The sequence below is a fragment of the Eptesicus fuscus genome, chromosome 6 (assembly GCF_027574615.1).
Source record: "Eptesicus fuscus isolate TK198812 chromosome 6, DD_ASM_mEF_20220401, whole genome shotgun sequence".
Lineage (NCBI taxonomy): Eukaryota > Metazoa > Chordata > Mammalia > Chiroptera > Vespertilionidae > Eptesicus > Eptesicus fuscus.
Genome location: NC_072478.1, coordinates 34,520,021 through 34,542,721, shown reverse-complemented (window position 1 = coordinate 34,542,721; position 22,701 = coordinate 34,520,021). Strand labels below are relative to the sequence as shown.

Below are 22,701 nucleotides of genomic sequence, written 5' to 3'. Positions count from 1 at the left end.
ATCGATGAGAATCATTGATCGGCTGCCTCCTGCACGCCCCTCACTGGGGACTGAGCCCACAACCCAGGCATGTGCCCTGACTGGAATCGAACCTGGGACCCTTCAGTCCACAGGCTGATGCTCTATCCACCAAGCCAAACCTGCAAGGGCAAGGCTGCCTATTTTTATATGACATTTCTTTTTATTTTTTAAGAGAGAGAGTGGAAGGGAGAGGGAGAGATAGGGAGACACATGAAACATGGATGATAGAGACACATCGACTGGTTGCCTCCCACAGGCACCCTGACCAGGGCTGAGGATTGAACCTGCAACCAAGGTACGTGCCCTTGACTGGAATCGAACCCGGGACCCTTCAGTCAGCAGAGACCCTTCAGTCTGCAGGCCGATGCTTATCTACTGAGCCAAACCAGCTAGAGCTTTGTGACATTTCTTGTCAAGCACTATGATATGCCCCCACTGATGGCACTGAAGCTCCTCACAGGTGTAGAGAAAAAACAAGAAACATAAGGTTGGGACGAGGACAAATATGCGATACCTTAATCAATAAAGAAATTAAAGAAGAAAAAAAAAGAAACATAAGGTTGGGAAGTCTAAGGAATGAGATAAACCACAGGCCTGCTTAAGACCTTTTTCTTCTTTTTGAGCATGGACAACAAATCTTTTATGTTACTGCGGTCATAAGTAAGATTTTAACTTTAAAAGAAATTACAACATACATAAAAAATAAATTTTAAAGTCTGAAATAACCAGCCCAGCCCTAAAGTACTGTTCAATATTGAACAGTAGATTTTAAAGAGAGAGAGAAGCCAGGAGAGTAAATGACCTGGAAAGAGCAGTAGATATCAAGTGGAAGAACACAGAGCATTTGGCTTGTTATCACTATTCTTAGAGAGATATGAGACTTCTCTTAAAACACTTCAAGTACTGTATTACAAAACAAGGATTAGACTCTCTGGCTCCAGAGAGAGAACAAAGAGTAGATGTTCAGCTCACTTTAAAGTAACACTGCCTAAAAGCCAGAACCGTCTGGAGATGGAGTGGGTAGACTACAGATGTAGCGAATTATCTGTCACAGGAGGTGTTCAGGAGATTGTACAACCTGGATTGTAAAGCAGTGACTATTTATTTGTTTTATGTCACAGATCCCTGGGAGAATCTGATAATAGTGGACACCATTCCCCGCCTCCCCCCCACCGCCCCCCGCAAACACACAAATTTACAATAACATAAATATTTGCAAAACAACTTCAGGAAAGCTCCAAATAAATACTCTTAGTAAGAAATTTCTAATTAAATATCTATTGAGCAAGGCACAAGAGCAATTTAAAACTGCATTCCATTTAGGCATTCCTCAGAAGATTAATCCCCTAATGGCTTTTACTATTATTTGCCACATTTACTTACATTTATCTTGTTTAAAAAGCTAGATGTTTCTTGAGGGCAGTGCCACCTACCTTTTGTTCATTAATTTACTAAAGGTACATCGAACAAGATTCCTATTTTCAAACTACTTAAAATCCAGAATCTTACATCTGAAAGGGATTTGGGGAACAGAAAGGCAATACACAAATAACCACAATGCAAGACTATGGGATTGATGGAAGGTAAAATAGTGCCAGAGAAAATGGTTAAGGAACGTTCACAGGTGACATGAAAAGGCATCTCATGATGGTGTCTTCCTAAGTTTTCTGTGAACAATTTTGTAACATTTTATTGACCCGACAAGATGGTGGGTTCTTTGAGTGTCTTACTTGTCTATACACACCAGCCTGCCATGCTGCACCCTCTATACTGCCTAGCACAGAACAGGTGTTTAACAAATGACTGCTGAATGGTTAATAGAGGAGGCACTCAATGAAGCTAGGCCTTGAAAAATGAGGATTCTAAGTTATGAGACAAATGGGGAAAAAAAAGTTCTGATGGAAAACTAAAGTGTTTTAATGAAGGACACCAATTAAGGGTACATTTAAACAAGTAACACTATTTCACTGTGATACTGCCATTGGGGAAAAGAATTTAAAACTTTTGATATAAGCCTCTAATTCAGCTGAAGGTATTTATTCATTCCATAATCAGTTTAAAATAGTTTTCTTGTTGGAATAAATACTTTTGTAAGCATTCATTTAACAAAGGGTACAGGAATGAGGCAGATGAAACATAAATAAAACCAGGTCTAGCCTTCAAGAAGCCAACAATGTAGTGAATCAACGACACGCAGACTACTAAGAACTCGGAGGAGTATATAAGGGTTATCAAAATCCTAGGAAGCACTGGGGAAGAAGGGATTGATCAGACTGCAGGAAAGTGAGGGAAGCTTCTGCATCAGCTGGCAGGAGAGAAAACAGGAACGATGAGTCAGATTTGAATTTAGGAAATGTTTTCATTGATCCTATCAACACTAAACATTTCGTTCACACAGTCCTATCTCGGATCCTCTCCCACTGAAATTACCCACACAACCTCTTTTGTAAACCAAGGGTTAGAACACAGATAAACATCAACGTGAAGAATAAAATTTGGAGCAAAACTACCTGAAAACCAATGTCTTGACCGAGTAGAAACCTTTTTGGCATTAGGACATCTGGGGAGGGTCCGAGCGAGAAGAGGAGGCCTGCGTGGGGGACCCAGCCTGGCTGGGCGCGACGTGGAGTTAAGGAGAGGGCACACTGGCCGGGCGGGTGGGTGGGACCACCTGCCTGGGCGGGGGTCTGCTCCCGGAGGGCAGGCGGGGGCCGAGGCGTCGGGCATCCCCTCGCCTCGCCGCGCCCCTCGCCCCCGATTTTGGGTCCCCCGGGCCAGGCCCGAAGGGCGGGCGCCGCGCGCAGCGTTTCTGTGGGGCAGGGATGCAGGGATGTTCAACCCACCTGGTCCATCTTGTGTATCATCTTATACCGGCCCCCCATCCGGAAGCGCAGCAGGTTGTAAAACTCCTCCGGGTGCCCCAAGCACTTCACGAACTCCATGTTGACGGAAGGATGCCGGGCCTCGGTGATCACCTGGCTAATACCTCCGGACGGCACCCGACACCGGGATAAGGCGAGGGAGGCGCGGCGGGCGGGGCAGGAACGGAGGCGGGCCCAGCGCGGCGCCTCCACGCCCACTTCCCGCCCATCTTAACGGGCCTCGGGCTCTCGAGCCGCTTCCGGTGGGCTTGTGAGGTGGACTGACAAGCGCTGATTGGCCAGGGCGGTTCGCACCAGGAAGATGCCGACCAATCGGCGGCAGGATCGGTCTGGCGTGATGAAGATGGGCTGGAAGCTAACTGAACGGTGAGAAAGAGGCAGACGAACCGGATTGGCGCTCCTCCTGGGGGCGGGGCTTTGCTTTCCTCCGCTGCCCTCCCCGGGGCTGGGGGCGCGCACCCCGCAGTCTCCGATCTCCCGATGGGCTCTGCCCCCTCGGCGTCCGGTGAGGCTCAGCCAAACGAGCAGACCTGGCAAGAGTCCGCCCCGATTTTTGTCAATAGGGCCTCCATGTGTCTTGTTGGTCCTGCTGGCCAGACTAGCTCTTTCCTGGCGGGGCGCGCTGTGTGGGCGGTCGCGCCCGACTGCCCAACATTAAAAGGCAGGTGAGCCCATCCACAAGTTGTCGGGTCTTTGCCAACAACATGCGAAGCAACAGCTGGGCCAACTCACCTGTCAGACAAACTCCCGTTTGTCCCGAAAAGCGCTTTCACTTCTCTGTCAATCGCTCTGTGGTAGGCGGCAGAGGGCCCCAGGTGTCTGGCCAGTGGGATTAGACCAATCCTGGGTTCAGCAACCTCAGTACTCGAGTTTTGGCCAAGAAATGAGAGCCAAGACTCAAACTCGCCAGAGAATTTTTGGGGGTAAGCAAAGAGAAAGCACACTGGAAAGAAACTTCCAGCGGGGAGGGGGGGGGCTCAAAGAGCAGCCTTGGAGGGTGGGGTAGGGCTCCTTTTAATCCCTCCCAGGGGAGTTAACTGCTTTCTTCTTCCAACTGACCTATTAGGGCCTGTCCTGTCGATGGTCTACAGTCTCTGCATCGCAAGTTAGATGGAACTTTCCTTCATCCCCCTAGTTCTCCTCTAAGGGTGGGGGTCTACCACGTGACTAACCATGTGCCGGGGTAGAAAGTTCAGGAGAATCTGACCTGCATGACCCAAGGCATTCTAGGGTGGAGATAGGTATTAGGGGAAAGTTCTTGAAGAACAATACTTACCTCTAATACCTGCTAATCTGGGGTGGAGAGGACATCATTTTAAGGGCAAGATCTGGAATATCTCCAGTACCTGCTCTACCAGTTTTTTTTTTTTCATTGCTAGGTGTCCAGGGCCTTCTGACCCGGTGACTTTCTGTGACTGGCCCATCGTCCTTGCTCTGCTCATGTCTATCTAACTGCCTACCACATCCACTAGAGTTTCAGCTACTCTCTTCTAAGTGTTTATTTTGGACCCATTTAGTACCCCCAAAAAAGGATTTGAAGTGTGGACGAAAGGGGTCACATGCTAACCTGACAAGCTCAGGAAAGGCCTGCATGGCAGTCTTGCAAACTCAGAGACCTAAAGTAACCACAAAGAATGCTCTGAAATTAAACTTTAACTAAAAGCAGTTATGGTGGGTAGTTATGTCCTAGGCCCGTATTTTCACTGACAAAATCAACCTTTACCTTAACTGAGCCTGTCTTTAACCCTACCAGACCTGAGGCCCTGAACCTAACTGTCCCCTATACCTGGGCTCCTGAGCATTAAAGAGAAAAAATCAACATGATACAGAAAAATGTTAGTTACATGCAAACAAGTGGTTAGAATAAGATGGAACTTGGAGACATTGTAGAAAAAATAGGTCTACCTAGCGCCAATATTCCACCTTTGTGTGCCATTCCACCCAGCAGGATGAGCCTTGTTTCACACAGAGGTACTTCTTGCAAAGTGAGCACCAGATGTTGCCCTTCACCTTCTTGCAGGGATTGTCTTTGTAAGACACTCCGGGATTTTGCTTGTTGTACCTGGAGTGCTTTTCCATGCACACAACACAGATATGATTAGACGATGTCCCAGGGGGAATCTCTGGAAAAGGATTGCCTGGGGTCATCCGTTGAGGGCAGGGTTCCTTTTGTGGGTGGCGGTGGGCTGATGTCCTGTATCCACCAATAAGTTGCAGGCACAGTTTTTGAATATATCTGGTGAAATAAACTGGCTTTTTTGAAGCAGCTTGCTGCTTTGAAGCATACAAGATATAAGAATTATAATTGGCCCACATAGAAAATGTTATGAAAAGCCGCCGGGGCCAGGGGTAATGACAACGAGACCGGTGAAGGCGGATCATCTGGTCATTTTTGTCACAGCCACCCATATATTTATTATAGTCCTTCACCAGCTGTGGCATCTGTATTTCTTGCACACTGCCATCTTTATTTCTTCTTTTTATTACTACATTTTGGACTGCATCGTGGTAGTTGGAAATAAATATGATGGGCTTTCTCTCCTGCCAAACTAAACATGTTACACTTTCTTGACATAGATAGCAAGTTTTTTTACACTTTTCAGCGACTTAGGAAACTGCTTCCTGTTTTGCTGCAGTGTTCCCACAATTCCTGTGTGTAATTCTGACAGTGCATATTTAGCAAGGGTTACAGAGTTATAGAACCAGTCCATGACAAGCACATGAGATTTATTTTCCATTGCACATGAGGTCAGGAGACGCCCAAGTCTTTTATAAGGTTCAAGATTCTCCTCATCACTCAAGCTCTCACTGTCTGTGTCACTTGAACTGGAAACGTATTCTTTTTTTTTTTTTTTTTAATATATTTTATTGATTTTTTACAGAGAGGAAGAGAGAGGGATAGTTAGAAACATCGATGATAGAGAAACATCCATCAGCTGTCTCTTGCACACTCTCTACTGGGGATGTGCCTGCAACAAAGGTACATGCCCTTGACCGGAATCGAACCTGGGACCCTTGAGTCCGAAGGCCGACGCTCTATCCATTGAGCCAAACTGGTTTCGGCTGGAAACGTATTCTTGATGAAATTCTGACTCCTCAGAGTCTGAATCAACCAAAGTATCGATCACCTGTTGGACTGTGATAAGCCTAGACCTACTTCGCTTTCCTGTTGAAGTGCTTGGTTCATCAGCCGCTCGTTTCATTGTGAATTTTCAGAATTTTTTCACGTTAAACCACACAAAGTCAATTCAAACACATGGGGGCAAACACATGGGGGCAAACATTTGCAATGGCTAACCATGAGGTTTGACCACGATTGGTTGGTTATTTTTAGTTTGTGACACATTTTTTTCACGTACTAGGCAAAGTACCGAAAATTAGGTATAGCGGTATAGCAGCAGATTTGGAAATTACCAAAAAATCAGTACAGTGGTTGGTAGGGTTAAATAAACGAGGCCTGTGGCCTGACGGCCAGGAGTTTGACATGCTTGGTTTACTCCACCTTCCCTGTGATATTTTCCCCCCAAATATCCAATTGGCTAATTAATTCCTTCACCTCCTCAAGTCTTTACTGAAATCTTACCTTCTCATTTAAGCCCATAACCGTCATCCTATCACCACCTCTGCTGATCCTCCATCCTACTCTAAAATTTTCTGGGAATATTTATCACATTCTAATTTACTTACGATGTTTAGTGGCTGTTTTCCCTTGCTAGAATGTAAGTTCAATGATAACACGTCTTTGTTTTGTTCATGAACTTACCTCCAAGCATCTAGAATCATGCTTGGCACATACTTGGTGTACAATGAATACTTACTGAATAGCGCTGCTGTCTAAGCCTGACAGAGAGGAGGCTACAATGTGTGTGCCCTTGGCCCTTGTTAACAGTGTGACTCTAGCAAGTTCCTCAGCCTGTCTAGATTTCAGTTTCCTCATCTATAAAACAAAGGCAGTAAAAGTGAATACCTACTTTCATGTGGTTTGTTGTTATTGAGTTTTATTGCAGCTTACATAAGAACTAGGCTAAATGCTTTACATGGTAAGCAATCAGTACATATGAATTATTATACAGGTTATAGGTCTGCCATGAAGAGGCTTCCCTCTGTTAACAACTCTCAATTCCAAAGACAGAGGAGAGAAAAGGAAAGCCAGACGTATCGGCCACTGTTTTTAATTCATTCGCAAATCACTGTCTTCTACATGCCACAGACTGGGGCCACAGAAGTGAAATCCATCTCTGCTTCACCAGCTCTCCTGCCACTGCAGTGCCCGAGGGGCAGAAGGGCAGGTGTGCGCTCACCCCTTCCCTCTCCGCCACCTCTTACCCCCTGTTTTTTTTTTTTTCTTTCCTTTGCTAATTGAATTTATTAGGTGACACTGGTTAGCAAAATTATACAGGTTTCAGGTGCACAATTCCACAACACATCATTTGTACACTATACTGTGTGTTCACCATCCCAAGTCAAGTCTCCTTCCATCACCATTTATCCCCCTATACCTTCCTCCATCTCCCTGACCCCCTGCCCCGTTCCTTTTAAGTGGATCCATCAGGCCACTTCAACAAGTCCTATGCAGCCAAAGAACTCAGTTACTTATATTTTAAGGACTATTCCTGCCAAATAAAGATGACAACAGGAAATATCGAACAGCTTTATTTAAATGTCCTAGTTTCTTCCAGCTGTTGCTAACACCTTTACACTGTGACTCCACAACCTTGATTCCTGCTGGTTCCACACAGCAATGGTCACAAATATATCACCTTAGGAGGAAACAAGTAGCTTTGTTCTAGAGCCCACTGGGCACATCAGAAAGGTGGCCAGCTCCCGAACCCCTCCCCCGCCCCCAAGCATGACCCTCATGCTACTCCATCCTCATCCCTGGATCTCTCCAGGGGGATAAAGAAAGATAATTCCGTGTTCCTGATTCTCAAATGGAGGGCCTTAAAACAAAGTTTCAAAACCAAACCAAACAGAGCAATGGTGGGGTGGGGCACAGCTATTTTCCACAGACTTATATTTTCTTTCCCGTAACTGTCAACATAACTTTTATCATCTTTCACAATGGCAGAATTAGGAAGAATTAAACAACACTTAAAAAATAATCTAACCCCTGAAAACTCAACTTCAGTGAGATGAATATCAAGAGGACTGATACCCTCCGGACCCACCCTCACCGCTAACTCCTGCCCCTAGTCCCAATCCCTGCCCACACCCCCTTTCTCTACACTCAAGCATCAAGCTCCCTGAAGGGCAAGGTTTTGTGAAGAAGGGGCCCAAGAGCCCTAGGAAAGCTGGACTTGCTCTGGCTCGTCGGGTGGCAGCCTGGGCTGGCACTGGGGGCACCACCAGGTGAGCCTCTGGAAGCCACCTGGAGGCCCAAAGGCCTCCTTCCTGACCTGGTGCCCGGCAGGGCACTGCTCTTTCTGGTAGATCTGCGTGTGATTCTGTCTGCCCTGGAACTTGCCCTGAAGCCAGTCTGTACTGAACTCCACCACATGATCCACCAGGATCTCAAGTTGCCGAGGACTGAGGAGTGAACCGAGAGAAAGGGGATGGATCCCAGCTCTGTACAAGGCTTCATTCTTAATGATGTTTCCTGAAAGAAAGCAGGGAGAGGACAAGGGAAGAATCAAGGACACGTCTGTAATGAAGCCAGCCCACAAAGTTAATGAAGCAGACTGAAGCTGGGGTGAGGGCAGCAGGGAAGAGCCTGAGGAAGACGGGAGCCAGCGCTGCCGTGTTCCGAGGCTCTTGGGTAAGTCTCATAATCCTCGAGTTGGTGTCCCTGTCTATAAAATGTGTTTGATGCCTAGCCAGTTTGGGTCAGTGGATAGAGCATCGGCCTGTGGACTGAAGGGTCCCGGGTTCGAATGTGATCAAGGACACATGCCTAGGTTGTGGGCTCCATCTCCAGTGGGGGGCGTGCAGGAGGCAGTTGATCAATGCTCTCTCGTCATTGATGTTTCTTTCTATCTCTTTCTCTCCCCCCCTCTCCCTTCCTCTCTGAAATCAGTAAAAATATTTTTAAAAATAAGTTTGGTTATACTTACTTTTAAGGCTGTTATGAAGATGAAAGGAGATAAAACTCATGCATGGCCCATGTTACAGCAAAGCGGTTATCAAAACAGGCTCTGGAACCCAACTACCTGGATTTAAATCCCAGCTCATCCAGGTCCTAGCTATGTGGCCCTGGCAAGTTTCTCAGCTCCTTTAGGCTTCAGTTTCCTTATCTGTAAAATGGGATGCTACCTAGCTTTTGTGAGCAGTAAAGAGAATTTACACACACAAATGCTGAGCAAAGTGACTGGTATAGAGAGCACTCAATAAGTAATAGCTGTTATTATTGTTTAAATTGTCAAACATAATGCCTAAGATATAAAAGTGTTTAGGGGGTATCATTTTATTATATTTCTACTCCTGCTTCCTTCCCTATAAAGCCAGCCTTGATCCCTCCTTCCAGAGTCAATAATTCTCTTCATAATGTTCCAACAATGCACTTTCTTTAATCTCTACCAGGTATTTATTTCTGTCTATCTCAAGTTACGGTGAACTGAAGTCCATGCTTGCTGGGCCGTTAAACAATAATCTCCTTAAGCAGCAAAGGTTGGGCTTGGTAGAAGGCAAGCGTTCAGCACGTGTGGAGTGAATGGATGAATGAAATCACTGTTCTTTCCAAGAGCTTCATAATCACACTCATGGCTACACACACTTCTCTCTAAAATTCACTGGCAGACTACCTGGATTCCTGTCTCACTGTACCACTTACTAGCAATATGTCCTTTGCTTTAATTTCTTCACCGGGACAAAGGGAACACTAGTAAATTACCACCCTACAGAATAGTAGTAAGGATAAAACCATGTGCCTGGCATGTTAGAGTCACTTGAGAAATGTTGGTGCTTATTACTATTGTTCATAAAAACGATTTGTTAGTAGAGCACTAGCCCTTACTATATATACCCTAAAGGCCACTCTGGAAGACCCTTTGCTTCTCAAGGTGCAGGGACTCCCATGGTCCTAACATAAAAATGCAAGGCCACTGTCTGGTGAACCAAACCAGTGGGCCTCGTCCCCCCTCAGGAGGTGAGCTGCACCTGCAGCAGAGGAAATGATGCCTTGGATACAGAGGTGACTCTCATCATCAGCTCACCCTATTGCCTCAGCAGCCAATCATAGGTGCCCCACTGCTGGAAATAGTCCAGCTAATTAGCTGTTCTAGTTGTCAGGTAGTCCGACTCTTCCCTCCTTCCCAAAATGCTCAGTTTCACTGCACAGGAACAGAGTGGGAACCTGCCTCTTCACTCGTGTCTTACAAGATCCTAATGTAGAGCTGAGACATCTCTGCTTTGACTAGCAGGCAGCTCCATCTGCCTGAGAGCAGCCCCCATTAGCAAATGCACCGCGCTCCATTAGCAAATTGCATGGCTTTTGGGTTCCTAACAGACACCTATCAAGCACCCGTGTTCCCGGCACAGTGCTAGGAGGACTTAAGGGCAGATGAGACATGACTCTGCCCTTTAGGAGGTCACACACTGTGCTGTCAGGCAGACCACTACTGATAAGAGAATTAAGATATGAATTCTGAAGCCAGGAAAGAAGTCAGAAACTGCCTAATCTAAGAGCCTCAGTTTAAACACGAGGGAAGTGAAGCTAAAGAGGGTAAGTGATCACCGCAAGACCAGTAGTGCTCACACGTGGGGTAGGTCTCCATTTTGTGTCTCCCAGATAAGGGACTGTCCTATTAACTAACTGTGGGGATCTCATTTATCCCTTTCGCATCAGTCATACCTAAGCCTGAGAAGCATCTTTGGTCCAACAGTGTATAGCAGACAGGCTGCTCCTGGCCCAGAGCTTCCAAGGCTTGTCCTCGGTGGAACTTTTCAGACAAGATGTCAGAGGTGGGCTGGACCACTGGGGAAGAGCTCCAAGACATCTGACAATTATAAAATGCCAGGAAGCCGCCACTGCCAAAGTGCAGGACCAACCTGGGAAGATGAAAAGATCATAAGCACACGGAGTGCCCACAATATTGTCAAGTCACACGTCCATACAGCTCCCACTCCCATCAGGGTTAATCGGGGAAGCTAAGGTCCCCGAAGAGAAAAGGGATCTTATATGCCAGAATCATAAAAATTTCAGGGCTAAGTGGAGTAATGAAAAGAAAACAGATACATAGCTCTTCCTTTTTCTGATAACAATATATGTTCACTGAAGACAACTTGGGGTGAACAGAAAGGCCTAGAGTTCAGGAGCTGTGGCTACCTGCACAAAACAGGGTTTACTGGAAAGAAAGACAGACAGATGCGAAAGAGGCATCACTCCAGTTTCAGGCAAGATTTACCGAGAAAGACACACCCAAACATACTCGCATGAGCTTCCTGAACCCCAAGGACAGAGGAGAAACCTTATGAACTGTGATAAAGAAATAATGGGTTAGCCGAAACCGGTTTGGCTCGGGGATAGAGCGTCAGCCTGTGGACTGAAAGGTCCCAGGTTGGATTCTGGTCAAGGGCATGTGCCTTGGTTGCGGGCACATCCCCAGTAGGGGGTGTGCAGGAGGCAGCTGATCGATGTTTCTCTCTCATCGATGTTTCTAACTCTCTATCACTCTCCCTTCCTCTCTGTAAAAAAATCAATAAAATATATATTTTTTTTTTTAAAAAAAGAAGAAATAATGGGTTACTCTGTAAGGGAAGATAATGGGGCTGGAACTGGACTCCACATTGGAAGGCGAGTGCTATTCATGCAGCTGACCTGGATGATACTCTTCTATGCAAGTAAAAGTGTGACTTTAAAGGAACAGGAACTCAGAAACACCTATGCATAGTGTCTGATGTAATTAATTAAATCAGCAAGAATCTCAAGACAGGGAGAGATGAAAAGGGCAGGCATAATAAGCAGCATTGGGTTTTGTAATATTTCTTGTGAGATCTAAAATGGATTAATTATGATAGTACAACTGAAAACTACAACACAAGTGTTAGGAAAGAATTATTTGAAACAAAATATACCTACTTTAATATGTTTTTTAAATATTTATATTTTTTATTGATTTCAGAGAGGAAGGGTGTGGGAGAGAGACAACAATGATGAGAATCATTGATCGGCTGCTTCTTGCACGCCCCCTACTGGGAATTGAGCCTGCAACCCGGGCATGTGCCCTGACCGGGAATTCATAGGTCAATGCTCAGCTACTAAGCCACACTGGCCGGGCAATGTGTTTTTAATATTTATTAGTTTGGGGTTTTTTGTGTGAATAAAAACTTTATTTTGCATTTTATACAGAACAACCTGGAGTCTGCAACATGACTTGACCCAGGGGTTTACAGACAATGTAGCCCCCTGAACAGTGTGGTTCTGGGGGTTGGGGAGCCACACAAACACAGGCAGGAGTTGTGAGGTAGGAAGGGGGCACCGCAGGAGTGTGTTTTGATCCTTTCTTAAAGAAAAGGCAGTAGAGCATTCTGAGTCACTGAAAACCTGTGCAGATGGGGCTTCTAAAACCAACACTATACCCGGAGCCCTTACAGATGGGGCAGGCGGGATAAGGACCTTGGTACATAAAGGGATACTTTCTTGTGGCAGGAGATGAGGAAGGAGGCTTACCATTCTTAATGCCCTCAGCCCTAGGACCTGATATTCAAAGGAGAGCATGTCAAACTTAAGTCATTTCCCTGCTCAAAAAAGGTGCTAGTACCCCTGGGACCAGACCGTGAAGACATGATGGTCATTCCCAAGTCCCTATACTAAGGCCCACACATACAGAAATAAAGGGGGGGAAAGTCAGAGAGTAATGGCCAGTTCATGTTAAGCACTGATAAAGCCAAATGACAGGAAAGACCCATCATCAGACAGTGGTTTCTACAACCTGCTGAACGAGGTCTCTACTAGGGACTGAGGCAAGGAGGTCCGGAGCATCCTCAGCTTGAGGCGCAGCTTGTAAAGAAAATCTCAAAGGAGGCGTTAAAGTAACGGGGACTAGAACATTTCCAGATCTTACTTTTTATGGGGTTATTTTTTAAAGAGAAATAATTCCTTACCAGTTTTCTCAGGGTTAGTGTCAGCTCCAGGACCAAAGGGTTTAGAGTTCAATTACAAGTCAAAGGCACGTACTCCAATTGCAGGTTCCCCAACCCCAGTAGGGGCACATGCAGGAGGCAACCAATCAGTGTGTCTCTCTCACGCTGATGTTTCTCTCTTCCTCCCCCTCCCCTACCCCCTCCTCTTTCTTCCCTACCCCCTCCTCCTCCCCCTCTGTGTAGTAACTCTTTTCTGTCATGCCACTGTACTAGAGCAGCATCTACATTGGGCCAAGGATTCTTGGCCTTGACCTGCTCTAAGAGGACACCGGGCACCATTTTGTACAGCTGAGCAAGCAACTTAAACATGGGGTCAATGAGGCAGGTGCTTCAGAGCAAACTCTTGCTGACACATGTATCAGGGTCAGCCTTCCTTAGTAGTGCATGGAGACAGCCTGGGACAACACACCCTGAATTGTGTTCCAAATATAGTCTAGTAACTTCTCATCGGACACACCTTTGCCAACTTCCTTCGGTGGATGCGTTAGCCAAACAAGCACTTCCTTATTTGCCAGTCCATGTAGGGGCTCTGCGGCAAAGGACAGGTAGGGGTCTGAAAGGGCACTGCCCATAAGTGGCTGGTCTGAGCACTTACACTGCCCCCTCCATGGTCACTGTGGCTGGTGAGGTACAAGCACATGAGCTCAGTACACTGAGCACAGGCATAGCCTAACATGTTGGTGAAATTGTGGGACCAGTCCAGCTTAGTCAATGGCCCAGTACTGCTGCCCTCTCAGTACAGATTCCAGCAGATCTTTGCAGCAACACAAGGTAGCTTTGCAATCAGATCCACAGTTTTTGTAAATCAGAATCAATACTTGGTTCTGTTGACACCCTCTGCATGCTCAGGCAGTTACTTCCACTGTTGAGGGCTGTAGTGGCTGCACGGAGCTGAGACATGGGGTGTAGATTGATGGAAAAGGCGTCCAGCATGGTGACCACATGAGGAGGCTGAGCTGCCCTCTTTGTCCACTCATTTGAGAGCCAAGATACCTGCCCCTTTGCTGGGATTGGCCCAGATACCAGCAGCCAAAATAAGCCCTCTTGCAGGGGTTCTTCCCACCCTTAGCCTCGGGCAGCAGTTTCTGGCATTCAGGGATACAGTAGCCTCGGAAACAGATGCCCTCATCAGGATCAAGAATTGATGTTTCCTATACCAATTCCTTCATGCCTCTCATGCCACCAGACATCCTGTCCACAGTGATCTGACCACCACTGTCTGGCTTGCTCTTTAGGTACCAGAACAGCCAATACATCTTTCAAATTCATGCCTTGCAGCAAGAACAAGACAGGATGTATTCTGGGCTCCAGGCAGTGAGGGGGAGAGAGCTGCTGCAGGAATGAGAGCAGCTGCTGGTGGACGAGGTTCTTAATTAGTTTAATTATACATAATTAACTACATTTACAACCTGGAACTAAAATTCTAAACTATTTTAGCAAATGCAGGAAATGGGGTGGATGTGACAGAAAAGAGTAAGGGAAGCAGAAATATGTTAAAGGTCTCATCTCAGAGGGGTGGAGGAGAGTGACCAAAATGCCAGTTTCAATAATAAGGGAGAAGAGTTATTAATGTAATGCTATTTTTAAAAATTTATAGTTAATTGTCAAATGTAATTGAAAAATAAATTTTAAAAATTTTAATTTGCTGGTTACTAACTCCGAAAAAAATATAGGTATAATTTAAAGATAAAATTATTACCAACAGAATGAAGATAAATAACAATACTTCCAAATTAACAGGGAGAAAAGGCAGAAAAGAGACAATAAATCCCACAAAAGAAAAGGAACAAGGTATAATGAAATGGCAAGTAGAAGAAAATCCAAATACCAGTTACCCCATCTGAAAACAGAGTTTCAGTTTGAGTTTAAAGAGATACAAAAGCCTGCCTCGCAGTTCATAGGAGACATACCTACAACTAAGTGAGAAAAGACCACGTGGGCTGGGCCGAAGGAACAGAGCGGCACTATTAACATCAAGAAAAGCAGAATTCCAGATGCAAGAGTGTCCTTGCCCTTTCTGTCTGTCTGACTGTGGCAAACAAGACTGAATGGGGGAATACGGAAGGAAAAAAAAAGGAATGAAAAAAAAGAAGAAGAAAAGCAGAATTCAAGACCAAAGGCAATGAGAGGGGATGCTGTTTAAGAATGAAGCTGTAGCCCTTTTGGTTCAGTGGATAGAGCATTGGCCTGCAGACTCAAGAGTCCTGGGTTCAATTCTGGTCAAGGGCATGTACCTTGGTTGAGGGCACATACCCAGTAGGGAGTGTGCAGGAGGCAGCTGATCAATGTTTCTCTCTCATCGATGTTTCTAACTCTCTATGCCTCTCCCTTCCTCTCTGTAAAAAAATCAATAAAATATATTATTTAAAAAAAAGAAATAAGAATGAAGCTGTAAAGAACCTACGAGTTAGGGAGCCCTGCTGCCTGGGACCACAGGTGAGCAAAACACACACACAAAAATGCTTAGAAAGACAAGAAGAAACTTTATAAAACCACAACTACCCTGGGGGACTGGAACGCTCCTCTTCCCACGTTGGCGTATTAAGTATAGTAAACAAAAAATAAGCAAGGACAGAGAGAAGTTGGGTTATCAAAGCCATAAACCTGTTCTTAACATTTAAAGATTGTTTCACTTTGAATGAACATACTATCTTCATTTATGTACATAAAGTATAAGCAAAGGTCAATTGTGTGTTCAGCTGCAAATCTCAATGCCAAAAGTATAATCCAATAAAAATGATGACCAAACATTCAACCATTTGGACAAGTAGGAAACACTTTTTTTGGGGGGTGGGCGGAACCGTGGTTAATCCTCAACCAAGGATATTTTTCCATTTCATATCTGAAGGTGAAGCCCCTGGAAGGTGATTTCAGAGAGAGCGGAAGGGAGGGGGAGAGACACAGAGAGAGAAACATCAATGTGTCACATTGATTGGTTGCCTCCCACATGCACCCTAACCTGGGCCGGGGATGGAGCCTGCAACTGAGATACGTGCCTTTGACCAGAATCGAACCCAGGACCATTCAGTCTTCGAGCTAATGCTCTATCCACTGAACCAAACTGGCTAGAGCAGGAAATACTCTTACATATAGAGTACATAAAACTAACATTATTTATTTGAAAGACCAACAATGTAGATAAAACTCTGGCAAGCCTAATTAAGAAAAAAGGGATGGGGAGACAAAGTAATGTATAAAACATGAAAAATGAGAAGGGAGACATAACTTGACAAGACTTGAAAAGTAAGAGAATGTTATGTGTTAACTCCATGACAAATCTGAAAACTTAGGGGTGAGCTGTGTTAGTGGAAGAGCATTTAAATTCCCCTAGTTGGAGACCATATCAGAAGTCAGCCCTGGAGCCAGCTTCAGGCAATGAGAGGTTTGCTGGGGGTTTCTGAGAAAGCTCTCCTTGTCAGGACATTCAGAAAGGACCTCTCTCTCCCTCTTTCCTCTTTCTTCGTGTGGACACAGGGTCTGGAACTGCAGAGCCTCTTGCTGCCGGTCGAAGGACAAAACCAACATGTGGAAAAAGTGCAAAGACAGGAGACTCACAAGAACCTCAAGCCAAAAGCTGGGAACTGAGACCACGCCAAGGCCCACCCTCCCTCTGAACTTCCAATTATGTGAACCAAAAAAATCTCCTCCCACTTTAAGCCAGCCTGAGTTATTTTTACAGTCCAAAGATCCTACTGGCCCGACATCATACCATAAATAAGGACTATAGTTCTGAGCATAAAAAAAAAAAAAAAGACTTTAGAAAATAGAAAAGCAGTGTGACTCGGGTAGAAGAGGGGTCAACCCTTTTTTAGCAAGAGGGGTCAACTTAAGAGTTAGCAAGAAAAATATGGACTTATCAAGGTGATCACTTAAGTAAGTTATAGAAATGTCAAAATCACTATGTTGTTCACCAGAAACTAATATAATATTCGATGTCAACTGTAATTGAAAAATGAAAAAGCATTTTAAAAAATACTGACATTGACTACATAAAAATTAAAAATCCTGAAGGCTAACAGGCACATTGTGTCAAAGGACACACACAGGAAACCATATTGGGACCACACATCACAGAGGCTAATACACAAGATCCAAAAGCTCCTACAAAGTGATCAAAAGCACACAAACAATCCAATGCTAGTAAGAATTCTGCAAAGCAAGCGAGCACCTTTGCAAGGCCTTAAGAATGGTCCACAGGAAGAATGCTCATTCTCTTTGACCAGCAATGACTCCTCTGGATGTGTACAGTAAGGAAATAACCCTGAACATGCATAGAGTTGTACGAACTAAGGAAGACTCAACATTAATTGGTTAAAAACTGGGACAATTCTGTCCCTATTTCAGAGGGCACTCGTCAAGTTGTCCAATGTTCTTCAGAGACCTCCACCCACCAGGACCACGTTCGTTGGGAAGATCTCCCCCTTCGCTAAGCTGACCCAGGATGTGACCCTTCCTCTCTGGGTGCAGACCACAGTCTGCTGTCTATGACAATAGACAGAGAAGTGTCTTCTCTCTCCTTGGATGCGGACTGCCGGAGAGCAGGTTGGATAGCCACCTGAGTGTGCCACACCCTGGGGGCCATGTTAATACTACAGACCCTACAGAGATGCAGACAGATACAGCCCACAGCCCACTCCACCACACCATTACCTTGGAATGGGGTCCCTCCAGTCACCCCGCTTGTTTGCTTTCTTTGCTCTGGAGAATTCGTTCACCCAAATGCTGCCAAACAGACCAAAGCTGACCTGCAGCCACCTCTGAGCACCTCCTGCTGGGCTGTCTCCCCCCAAACACTCAGAACCATTGTCTCCACTGTCAGACTGGGAAGACTGGTCTGAGATCTTCTGGCTGTCAGGACCCAAGGTCTGCTTTTGGTCCCCAGCCTCTTTCTTCCTCTCTCCTTTTAGTAGAGGTTCCGGCAGTGGGTTGTTGCCGGGAGACTTGGTTTCTTCATCTGGATCAAATCTAAGGAATAATTTCTTTCCGTGGACCTAGAAAAAAATAACATGATCTAAGCCTTTGCTTATAGATATGTTTGTACACCACCACCCCCCACCCCGAAATTCATATGTTCAAACCATAACTTGCAATGGGATGGTATCTGGAGATGAAGCCTCTGGAAGGTGATTAGGTCTTGAGGGTGGAGCCTTCATGAATGGGATTAGTGCCCTTATAAAGGAGTCCCCAGAGAGTTCCCTTGTCCCTTCCACCATGTGAGAACACAGGGAGATGACCATCTATGAGCCAGGAAGCTGAATCTGCCAGCACCTTGATCTTGACTTTCCAGCCTCCAGAACTGAGAAATAAATTTCTGGATTTGTAGGCCACCCAGTCTGTAGTATTCTATTATAGCAGCACAGACAGATAGAGGCTTACAGACCCAGAAAGGGGAAGACTAGAAGAGGTGTCTGAGCCATGGTAACATGAGCTCACGAGGATGGGGGCAGAGTTGGAAGATAAAGGAAGACTTGCTCAAGCAGGGGAGCAGCATGGCAAAGCCATGGGTGAGGAGGACTGTTAGAGGAGCTCCAGAATGTTCAATATGATTGGAAGAGAGATCTGGGGCAGGGTCAGAAGTGTGCTAGAGAGGGAGGCACCAGTCAGACCTTGAGGGAATTCTGACTTACACTCAGGGCAAAGGTGAGGCAGGTTGGAAACTCTATCAGAAGGCTATGCTCTTTGCTTACGTCCTTGCTGGCCCCGTGGGACTAAACATGGTTCCCAACCAAAGGTGCACCTCAGTCAGCTGAAGTGATCAGCATCTCCAGCTCGTGCATGTGTATTTTTTACAATTCCATGGGCCACTGTAACGCCCACTTCTGGCTGAGAAGTATCAGACTGAAAGAGAGCTGCATGGAGTCCTAGCATGGTTGTCTTGGGCTCAAGGAAGTGATGGCATAGAAAGTGCTGAGATAAATTCTAGGGGTGGCATAGGATATGCTTAGGGAGCCGGCCCACCTGTGGGAGGCATGACCACCAGAAGACGATTGGACTCACCTGGGTGTCCTGGAACCACAGGGACTGGAAGCTGGCAGGGTTTAGCTTCTTACTGCTGCCCCCTGTCTTGACCACCTGCTGCCCCACAAAGGGGGAGGTCAAATGGTGAAACTTCCTCACCGAAGGCCCTTCTGGCATCCCTGCAGGTGGAAATGATGTAGCTAGTTTCTCTCTAGCATCTCTGCTGGGTGTCAAGCTCTGAGCTTTCAAGCAGCTATTTTTTGCCACCAACATTTAACAGTACATATGACCAAAAAGGGAGTGTGGCTTGGGAGGAGGGTCAGCTCAAAGAGCGGAACCAGCTGAGCCAGCTTCCCAGGAAGGTTTTCCCCTTCCAGCTCCTCTCATGCTTCTTCATGTGGCAAACAATTAAGCACCTACGGAGTGCTAGGCAGCATCTCAGGGCACCCTCTATTTTGATCCTGTGGCAGCTTGAACAGGAGCGGACCCTCGGACCCTCGTTACCCTTTGCCTGGACTGTGGCCTTTAACTCATCTCCACACTCTCTCTGTCCTCCTCCTTCCTCCCCCAAAACCAATCCAATCCACTGCTGCTGATTTATTCCCCCCTCCTTTTTTCAGGAAAGAGATGGTCACTGTAGGGAAAGCTGTAAGGGACACAAAGACACAGATGTGGATCGAGCCCTCCCAGGACCCCCTCACAATTAAGGGCGCTGTGTATGTGACAAGTGCAGACACAGGGTCATGTGGGTTCAGAACAGGGAGAGGTCACTTCCAGCTTAACTACAAATATTTATCCCTGGTAACGGATCAACAGTGGGGGTTCCATTTTAACCCTGAATCAAATCCCTGCCCCAAATCACCCAAGTTCACTGAGAGCTTGTGTAGGAGGCATTCAGATGTTTGAGTCTGAGAGGTCTGCATCCCAGCTTCTCAGACACAAGAATACCACCCCCTCTCCTACCCAGGACACACTATTTAACTACCTGTTTCCTCACCTGCACAGGGACTCTATAAGTAATGATGAAAACCCAAAACTCTAAGTGGGTACATGGGTACCTAGTGTATTTCAGCAATTCTAAAAAACATTTTAAAATCCCTGAAATGGGGATGCCTCTTACAAGTCATGCTTTCTCATAGCTTAATTAGTAGCGCATTCAATAATGTGTATTTTAAATTTGATGGTGTCTGAGAGTCACTAAAATGTAGTAATATTCCCCCAACCAGACTTTCAAGACACTCAAGAGTCAATAGGGACAAAACTGGAGACTTGCCCTGTTTTGGCTCAGTGGACAGAGCGTTGGCCTGGAGACTGAAGGGTCCCAGGTTTGATTCCCATCAGGGCACATGCCCAGGTTGTGGGCTCCATCCCCAGTAGGGGGCGAGCAGGAGGCAGCCAATCAATGATTCATTCTCATCATTGATGTTTCTATCTCTCCCTCTCCCTCTCCCTTTCTGAAATCAATAAAATATATTTAAAACCAACAAACAAAAACCTGGATACTTGCAGCTGAACTTAACCTCCGCCAGCTCTCTGTGCCCAGGTCATCTCCAAAGGAGGAAGCTTCTGGAAAAGCCTCCCTCTGAAATGCACCTAGTCCTTAAAGTACCTAGACCCATGGCACGTGTAAGTATATTTTTGGAGATGGAAAACCGAGCAGCAAATTGCCTCTACCATAGCCTTAAAAGATTAAAACGAGAAGGGGCACATTTTTTTTAACCCTCACTGGAGGATATTTTTCCATTGATTTTTAGAGAGTGGAAGGGAGGAAGAGAGAAACATTGATGTGAGAGAGACACAAGGATAAGTTGCCTCCAGCACGCCCTCCACTGGGGTCCAACGAGCTTGCAACTCAGGTATGTGCCCTTGACCAGAATCTAACCAGAACCAGCGATCCTTCAGTCGGAGGGCCCACGCTCTGTCCACTGAGCCCAAGCTGCCAGGGCGGGACGCAGATTTGACCGTGAAACCACGCCTGCCCTCAAGCCCCCTCCAGGCCGGCTGACGGCTGGCAGCAGACCACTCTGAAAGCAGGGGAGAGGGCGTCACCGTCTTTTCAAGGAAAATCACTCACTCCCGACGGGAGAGTCAAAAAGGATGCTCTCCCCAACTTTCTCGAGGTGGGGGGGCGGGGAGGGTGAGAGGTGGGCGCAGAGACAAGACTGAAAGGCCCTGAGGAGTCTCCTAGGAAATTCGGCCAGGGGTGCGGGTTCCATGGAGACGCTTCTAAAATTTTCCTAATTTGAGTTTTCCCGCTGATAACGAAGTGACGACAACGCGCGCAGGCGGCGGCCAAGCTCGGGACAGGGGGCACCCCGCGCACCTCCCGAGGAGGAGGGAGCCGCCGCCTCTCCCGGCCCACGCGGCCCACGCGGAGGGCGGGCGGCTGCACTCACCGGCTCCGGCCCGCAGCCCCGGGGCGGGGGCGAACGCTGTCCTGGGAACGGGGAGCCGGGCGTGGGGAAGTGGGTGTAGCGCAAGGGTCCCCACTCTTGTGTGGACACGTGACTGTTTGGGGCGGGCGTACAGCGGGGCTCCGCCCCCCGGGTGAGCGCAGGAGGCGGGGCTCGCCTCCGTGGGTGGGCGGGGCTATTGCGTCAGCCGGGGGCGCGAGGCTCTGTGGGAGCTCGGCGCCGGGCGGGGCGGGGTCTAGCGCGGGGCGGGGTCTAGCGCGGGGCGGGGCCGCCTTGAGGTCCCGAAGGAACCGAGGTTGGGGATAAAAAGCGGGCGTGGAAGAAGGGCAGTTAGAGACTGAGAATGAGCGGACGGTGGGGAAGAAACGCAGCGCCTTTGGAACGTGTATTGTCTAAGGAGACCGAGGGTTATAGGGAAAAGTTAAGTGACTAAACAGAACTTTGGTGGGTCAGGCAAAGGCAAAGCCTGTGAGTTGATTTTGCTCAGCTTCCGAGCCTAAGCAAGGTCATTGTGAAAAGGAAACAAGTTGTCAAGAAATTCTCATGACATCTTTAAAGGATGGGATCTTTAACTTTATACTCGTATAACTTGAATATTATCATTGAAATTTTTACCATAAACAAATGTTACCTTAAAGATCATATTTGTTTATTAAAGTTTCATTTCAAAGAATAAAAAGATAAAATAGTAGACTATTTAAAAATAGTTATGTTCCGTGTTGTTAGTTCTCCAGAGAGCATGGGGAACCTGCACGGGAAAGCAGGCACCATGGGCCTTAGCTGAGAGGGCCCTGGGGGGGGGGGGGGGAGGGTCTGGGCCAGCACAGGAAGACAGGCCCAGTCCCTCCTTAGGTGGTGTCCTGCTGATTGGGAGGGAGCCGTATAGTATAGATGGCCTTCTACTGAAGGGGCTTGGGCAGGAGGTGAGGAGAGAAAGGCTGGGATGGCTTGGGATCCGGAGGGAGCTCAGCACAGAGGAGCCCTGGAGACAGACTGGATGAGGTTTGCAGGCATGCAGTTTCCAGGAGGTATCCAGCCTCTTTCTATATCTGGCCTCTTCTAGGGACCAACATTCTCACCACAGAATGGCCCCTGCTATAGGATCAGGCACACCCAACAATAGCTTTCAGAGCCCCTAATTCCCCTTTCTGTAGTCTCTGGCTGAGCTGGGAAGGAGCTATAATCTTTGGCTCACCTCTTGGAATGAATGTCCGGCTCCTAAGAGGTCTCTGCTGAGGCCAAAGGGCTATAGAGTTGAGAAAAGCAACGGTTCACAGCTTGACTTTCATTTATAATAACAATTGTTTGTTGAGCACATATTATATTCTAAGCTTGTTACATAGATTGCC

The 22,701-nt window shown here is 46.7% G+C and overlaps 2 protein-coding genes and 1 pseudogene across 3 annotated transcripts in view; all 3 read right to left on the bottom strand.

Annotated features, from left to right (window-relative positions):
• Positions 1–3,105, bottom strand: part of FDFT1 (farnesyl-diphosphate farnesyltransferase 1) — a 31,460-nt gene extending 28,355 nt beyond the window's left edge. The window contains exon 1 of the mRNA XM_008150766.3: positions 2,865–3,105. Coding sequence (XP_008148988.1) covers positions 2,865–2,963 — 99 coding nt within the window. The 5' untranslated portion in view covers positions 2,964–3,105. The remainder of the gene's footprint in view (positions 1–2,864) is intronic.
• Positions 3,106–7,540: 4,435 nt separating this feature from the next.
• NEIL2 (nei like DNA glycosylase 2) lies at positions 7,541–21,393 on the bottom strand. 2 transcript variants are annotated; one of them, XM_054717627.1, is made up of 6 exons: positions 21,335–21,393; positions 18,978–19,117; positions 17,631–17,971; positions 10,690–10,886; positions 8,368–8,499; positions 7,541–7,663 (listed from the first exon to the last, which is right to left on the bottom strand). In XM_054717627.1, the coding sequence occupies exons 2-6, from the start codon at positions 19,113–19,115 to the stop codon at positions 7,569–7,571; spliced, it is 903 nt and encodes a 300-aa protein (XP_054573602.1). In that variant the 5' UTR covers positions 19,116–19,117; positions 21,335–21,393; the 3' UTR covers positions 7,541–7,568. The 2 variants fall into 2 exon arrangements, with proteins under 2 accessions (XP_054573602.1, XP_008149075.2); XM_008150853.3 differs by having other exon boundaries at positions 7,541–8,499.
• On the bottom strand, positions 12,763–16,684 carry LOC114234836 (citrate synthase, mitochondrial-like; annotated as a pseudogene).
• Positions 21,394–22,701: the final 1,308 nt, after the last annotated feature.